Genomic DNA, 7,506 nt, shown 5'->3' with positions numbered 1-7,506 from the left:
GAACTGGCAGCCTGGCTGGGACATAGACCAAGCTATCACAGAGTAGGGAGGAAGACACTGTCCTATAGTCACGGCTGCTGTGACTCCTTAAGTAAGACTTGTGTGCTGTGCATGTCTGTTTCACCTATGCAGATTATTCCCCTCACCCCACCTGCACTTCCCCCCCACTGACAGCCTGACACTGCCGCACATCGCTCTTCCTGGCAAGGACACCTGCTGACAATGACAAATTGCCAAAAATTAATTAAAAAATCCTCTGAGAGCCTCTAGGGAGAGTGTGGGCTCAGGGGTCCAGGAAGTCAGTTTGAGCAGGACTGGCCATGGTAGGTTGAGGGGGCATCTGTCATTGTGGGGGGATTGTTATCTGTCATCTGATTAGAGAGGAGCATCTGTCATTACCTGGTGGTGGGGCTGGGGAGTGGCATCTGTCTTTAACAAATGTCCCCTCCAGGTAATAACAGATGCCCTGATACTTTCTACAGAAGGTAAAGCCATCATCCTCTCTCCTATCCTTCCTACAAAGAGTTACCTCACCATTCTTTCTACACAATTTGATCCCACCATCCTTCCTATAGTGGGTGACTTCACTGTCCTCACCCTCATTCTTCATGCAGAGATCCCTTGGTGAGACCCCTGTAATGTAGCCACCGCTCAAAGCCCCCTCCTGTGATGGACTACTAATTTGTATTGAAATTGTTGTCCATCACGAGAGCTGGTTTTACTTTTTTTAATACAAATAATCTGACAATTAATTGAGTATGAAAATTATCGTTAGTTGCAGCCCTAAAATGGTTTAAAACAATTTAAAACTTGGCCTGCCTAGAATGTATCTTTGCCCGTGTAGATATATTGTATTTTTCATACACACTAGCACCAAAAAGTGGTTCTGGGATGGCAAGCACTTCCTGAACCAACTGGTTTTACACTGAACTTCTGTTAGGCCTTGTTCACACCAGGCGTGTTCCAGGAGAAGAGCAGTTATGGACCGGATCAAAACTGCGTCCAATGTATTTCAATGGTATTTTGGGCTCTAGTTCACACCGCAGCATTCAGTTCCAGAGCATGTAAAAAAACTGGAGCATGCCCTATTTTTCCTGCTCTGAAACGCATCAAAAATGCATGCAAATGCCCTGGAACGCACTGAAAGCCCATTTTAGGCGGGGGAAAAAACCCGGCCTGGAACGCGGCAAAAATGCGGCAAAACGCACTGCGTGTGCAGAAACTCATGCAGATCTGGTTTGCATTTGATGTGAACAAGCCCTCAAACTTCTATCCCAGTGCTCTCCGATGTGGTGAGCATGTTCCATGTGTCAAACTGTCAGCAAAGAGTGCTTACCCTGCCTCTCCTAGCCTGCATGCAGAGGACAACAGGGGTTAATATGAAGGCTGGAAAAACATATTTTAGTTCTATATGTATAATATTATAACTAGATCAAATGTTATTTATTTATTTTTAAACAAAACTGGAGTTCAGCTTTATTATAGATGAGGACTGCATAAAAATCCACATGGACTGCAGTGCCTGTGGACACTGCCCCTTAACAGATGCAATTCATTTGTATGGCTTTTACAGATGCCACCTAAAAAAGCTAATCTCACAAATAAATGGGGGGGTTTTATACAGGTCCTGAATGGAATACTGTGACCTAACTGTTCATAAGCTTTAAAAGCTGTAGAAGGCCATATTTACCATAAGACAGGCCTGTGCCTACGACAGCAGGGTCATGGGGATAGCACTAAAGTACATATAAAACACGCGATTCCACTATTTTTGCTTTGTTATCCCACGCTGACAAACAGCAGCAGTACTGAGAGGCAGTGGAAGGGGAGCAGAGGCTGATGTGCTTAAGAGATTCTTGTCATTTTACTCAAGCAATATACAGCAGCCTTCTCTTTCTGAAGCCTCATTTATAGACTCTTCAGCCTAGTTACCACTGTGTAGGGAAAGCAAATAGTGTGCTGCCAGCTGTAACTCATTCTGACTTAAATAATAGCATTCCTATTTACATTGCCTGATTGGTGATGTCATGGGTGGGACCAGTGTTAAGGGGTCTAGAACATTCACATGTGACCAGGACAGTTGGTCTTTAAACAGAGCCATTTCTTAGAAGACGTTAAATAAAAGGTCTTTGAATTCTTAAAGTGGGCAGAAGGGTTTTGTAACTTTTTATAGCTAGCATTATTTGGGTAAAAGATCTGTATAATTTCCATGATAGCTCTGTTCTATAAACCACAGAGATGTTATTGTGCTGCTGTGAACTCTTGTGTGACACCCACACTGCATCAGTAAACCAGAAAAATAAATCTCTTTGTTAACTTTAATAATTTTTGTGTTTCCACAGGCTAAAGAATTTGCCCTTTAGCTTCATAAGACTGCAGCAGCTCACTGCTATGTGGCTGTCAGATAATCAGGTGGGGTGACACTGGAGAAACCTTTATCTGTTCCTTGTGAAATGTAGCCTGCTGTCACTGAGAGAATTTACTCCAGAGAGAGAGAGAGAGAATGAGCAAAATCTGTATACATGTGTATAGCAAACTATTGTGTGTATTTGTAGCTGAGTTAGTAGATACATGAGCCTAGTTTTTACAGCATCTTCTAAAAAGGTCACAATGTTTCATCAGGAACACAGAAGCAGTCTTTTGAATTTCAGATCAGCTCACTTTTGTTTCTTAAAGAGGCTCAGCATTCATCTGTACTGACCTAAATACATATGGTTTATGATGTCTGTATGCCTCCTAATAGTTATTCACATATGTACAGAGTCAGATCACTGGAGCCTATAGGGATATAACCTTTGGTGCCGAAAGCAAAAACCTTTAACTGAACATTGTCTTTTAGGCCCCGTTCACACCTTTCCGTTTTGTCGGGCGTTCAACGCTCTATGAACGCTCTACAAAACGTACAACCATGAAAATCCCATTGTTTTCTATGGGTATGGTTCACACCTTTCCGTTTTGTCGGGCGTTCAACGCTCTATGAACGCTCTACAAAACGTACAACCATGAAAATCCCATTGTTTTCTATGGGTATGGTTCACACCTTTCCGTATTTCCACCCGTCTGAACACCCTACAAAACGGCTGACGCCCAAACAAGTACATGTACTTCTTTGGGCCGTTTTGGAGGGCGTTTTCCATTGGGATACAGCCAAGCAGCCTTCGGAATCGCGCAACGGTCGCGCAATTTTTTTTACCGCAAACCGCGGTAAAAAAAACGCGTGACGGTCGCGCGACAGACGTGCATACGTAAAACGCCTAGGTGTGAACCCAGACTTACATTTGTCTAGTCCTAAGTCTAACCTGGCTCACATTATTATATGGCATAAATATTTGTAAGCAAATTATGGGGGGGGGGGACAGAGAATGTGTGGGCAATAACTATACTGTTAAGGCCTGGTTCACACCTGGGCGTTTTGTAGCGCGTTCGAACGCTCTGAAAAACGCTCAAACACCGAAATCCCATTATTTCCTATGGGTATGGTTCACACCTGGGCTTATTACAGGCCGTATGAACGCGCTACAAAACGCCCTACGCCCCAAAGAAGTACAGGAGCTTCTTTGGGGCGTTTTTGTTGTGTGTTTCCATTGGGATACAGCCAAGTAGCCCTCGGAAACGCGCGTTTGTCGCACGTTTTTTAACCGCGAATCGCGGTAAAAACGTGCGTCACGAAGTGCGCGACAAACGCGCATTTTCAATAAGCCTAGGTGTGAACCCAGCCTAAAAGCTGCTTCTTTGCAACTGCCACCTATAGATGGACTGCTATGCCTAATGGAGAACCTTGTCCTGCAAAGCATTAAAAGCTACTCTGCCTCCACAGAATGTTGTAGCAATCAGTGGTGGGGGAAGCCGCAGACACATTATGGCTTCCACCATCTCTCAGTGATCTTGCAGCAGGGTAAACACTGACAACATATTTTTCTGGGTGTCTAGTTTAGGAAATCTGCTAGTTTGCTTTTTAACAGCCCTCCCAGCTGCAGAAAATGACAGGAAACGATTATTTATGTTAAATATGTCTTCATTAAATTTGTCATGTTTATACAAATAACACATTAATAAAGTAAGGGGGATACTTGGGAGGGGAAAAGTATAGCAATGGTTTATCAATATTTGTTACAATATGTTGTAGTGTATAGGATAGTCTAGCAAGAGAAGCTTACAAAATATCTAGTAAAATTAAAATGTTTTAAAGGGTACGGAAACTTTCCTGCTAAGTTTTCTTAACCATTTGTCCCCACCTTCACAAGCAGGTATAGCCCCCACCCACACCCCTAGATTGCAATATTTACTTAGGTTTCTGCCAGCTTATCAATTCACTGTCTGTGCATGTGCAGTTCAGTCCCATAGACATGTACAACTCTGTTAGACGGATAGGATCCTATCTGTCTACATAGAAGCCTATGGGGCCGAACTGCGTGCGTGCGGACATTGGATAAAGGAGTGTAATCTTTGGTTTGTGGGAAATGTTTTTACTATTTAAAGTAGGTATTAGTAAGAACACTAGTCATAGTAATCCAAAAAACTTTGCAGAAAAAAATTTGAAAGATTAAATTATTTGTAAATGTCTAAGAATCTAAGATTTTGAATATGACGAGCTATATTTTGAATAGGACTATATTGTTGAGTAGCTTTTTAAAGAAGACTGATTCTCTCTATGAACTAACCAAAATTTTAATATTTATGCATGGATGCATATTTTATCATTTTAGGTTTATGAAAACTGGAAAAGAAAAATGGGAACACAAGGGGAGTTGTTGATCACAGTGACCAAAAAGATTTCTCTCATTTTTTGGAAAATTAAGCCATAGGAGACCTTTGGCTTTTGATTCGCTGTCCGTGCATGTGCGGTGGTCACTATGGGCAACAGTTCAACCTTTATTCCCCTGTCCTTTTTTTAGTTTTTACACATAGGTCCTAAACTTGATCTAAACACATCTGCTATCATTATCTGTATAAAAGGGTTTTCTAATGTTTGGACAGGAGCTCTTCTTTAAGCTACATTGCTTTTCACTATAGCACAGAGGTTTGAAGACCCCTAGTGGTGGCACATATACAGTTTGGTGGGGTGCATTTTATGTCACTGCCCCATACTTACAACGGGTTCAAGCAATGATTGGACTGGCTCTCCAGGTTTCATTAGCCGTGCAGCAGACTTTCTTTGCAAAAATGGCTGTTGAGTGGGTTGAACATTTAAGGACAGTGCCCACACCCCCATCCCAGTGTAGAAGCGACCGCGGGTTTATGTCAAGGCACATAACCATGTATGTTTACAGGCCTGCTCTAGGTATAGGGAACATTTTTCAACATATCTCTCATTTTACCATCCAATCACCTTCCTAAACCTGGTGTTAATGTATGAATTAATTTTTTCCATAGAGTTCTTTTGCACTGTTGCACATGTGTCTGTCAAGGTCATCATTTATACAGGTCACAGTATAGTTAATAGTATTCTGTAATGTTGAAGATGTTTTGTGGCTTATCCAAGCCACCTCTTTTATATTTCTAATTCTTTTGTTACAAAGTTTTATTGGAACCCTTCTAAAACTGTGAGCATTTTAATATCATTTATTAAAGAAACTTTTTTGTTTACAGTCCAAGCCCCTCATACAACTGCAAAAAGAGACTGATCCGGATACTGAGAAAACGGTTTTAACCAACTATATGTTCCCTCAACAACCACGAACGGATGAAAGTAAGGACAATTGGGTGCGGGGCACTTGACATATTTAACACTGCCTCACTTTCACTTCCACACTGCCTCACTTTCAATTGATGCTAAAGGGTAAAATCAGTTAAGGTTACTTAGATCTCTCAAGGACTTCACTCTGCACTTACAGTCCATGGTCGGGATCAAGACAATTATAAGGGACCACATTATGGGGTGTACAACAGCGGGAACAGTCTTCACTGTAGAAGTAGGCTGTAGACTTTAAGATCAGTGAGGAACTATGAAATCTCAATGATTGAGGACCCAAAGGATGCACGCAAACAAGAAAGTTACTCAGCCCACCAGACGCCACCTGTAACTGCAATATTACTTTTGGATTGGTTGACCATTTAAATTAGATAGGCCCAATTTGGTAAAACTCTTCTAAGTGTAGAAGCTCATAGTCTGGTACTAAAGAGAGCTTTTATCTGTTGGCCCTTCCAGAGTTGTAAATGCTGGAGGTCTTTCCTGGGACTCCAGAGCATGTGATCACTGTGGGTGGCTGTCACATTGATCACGTGATCGGGAGCCTGTCCTACCAGTTCCTGATTGTTGCTCTGTGTCTGGAAGCTGGTCACAGTACTGGAGGGTGCATATTTGAGAACTCTCTCTCAACACAAAACAGCGATACCGGCTTTACACATACGGTCCACCTCTGTGCTGCCACATATATGGGTACAGCCAGTGGGAAAGGGTTAAAGAGCCCAGGAACATTAATATATTACTCCTTGTGACATAAAGTTCAGGCTGGCTCGGCCTGTGTATAACATACTTGTTCCATCAGGTGGATGTTCACATTGGAATATATTTCATGCTCCAGCAGTTACAGAACTGTTCTTTGTTCTGGGATAACAATCTGCTTCATTTGAGCCTCCTGTCACTGCAGACTGGTATGCTAGATGTTTACCATGCAGATTAATTATTCTCTACCAGATGGACAAGAGAGAATAAAGGCCAGGTTGTTTTTTTTGTATTTTGATTTGTGACCAGAGCAGGTGCAGTGATTTCAATGAATCTACACAGTTACATATTTGAAAATGTTTATAAGGTTATGCAGGGTGTGACAAAGCTTGATGTTATTATACTGGTGTAAAGAGTTCTTTATGCCAGGTACTGGTGCTTTTTCAGTCTGAAGATCTTTTTTTAAATGCAAGAAAGGCCTTTGGGCCTCCATAATGCATGTACTTGGTATAATGAGTCACCTATTGAAGGTGTTTAGATTTTTTTATATCAGTAGTTGTGGGCAATACTGGATTTGAATGGAATGACCATTTTCCTTGTATTCCTTGTATTTTGTCAGATCTTATAGTCCTAGTGATAGTCAACTGGTGTAGGAAGGGGCAGCACAGGACCGTTTGCCGGGGCCAAGACTTGCCGCTACCAGAGGCTTCAACTTTGTGGGACTTGTTTTATCATTGCAGTGGCACTTAACACATCTTCAGACAGAAACATTCCTGTACCGGCAGTTGTGTAATTCTGGGGAAATTTGTAATAACCAATTCTGTACCAGCCACTGATCTCTTGCTGTCTTCACCTTAAAGTATATTTCCACATTTGCAGTCAAATTTGAGAAAACCCCTCAATATGTTCATAATGTGTTCCTATTCACACAGCATACTAAAACATAACTGTCAAAAAAAAAATCTTATTTTTTAGATGTTTTATTAAATCAGTCAAGATGGCTGATTCCAGGTTTTTTTTTGGCCCTTTCACAGTGGTCTGTCCTTATAGAAAGACATGGGACTGAAATTTGAGGATTGTGTTTATCTGATGAGCTTCATTAACATACAATGGACAAGCCA

At 41.6% G+C, this 7,506-nt stretch overlaps 1 protein-coding gene across 1 annotated transcript in view; it reads left to right on the top strand.

The window, feature by feature from the left end:
• Nucleotides 1-7,506, top strand: part of ERBIN (erbb2 interacting protein) — a 225,326-nt gene that overhangs the window by 192,780 nt on the left and 25,040 nt on the right. The window contains exons 15-16 of the mRNA XM_018569304.1: nucleotides 2,343-2,412; nucleotides 5,590-5,689. Of these exons, the coding sequence (XP_018424806.1) occupies nucleotides 2,343-2,412; nucleotides 5,590-5,689 (170 nt within the window). The remainder of the gene's footprint in view (nucleotides 1-2,342; nucleotides 2,413-5,589; nucleotides 5,690-7,506) is intronic.

Source organism: Nanorana parkeri, unplaced genomic scaffold (genome assembly GCF_000935625.1).
Source record: "Nanorana parkeri isolate BGI_ZX_2015 unplaced genomic scaffold, ASM93562v1 scaffold34, whole genome shotgun sequence".
NCBI lineage: Eukaryota > Metazoa > Chordata > Amphibia > Anura > Dicroglossidae > Nanorana > Nanorana parkeri.
This window is presented reverse-complemented; position numbering and strand designations above follow the sequence as displayed.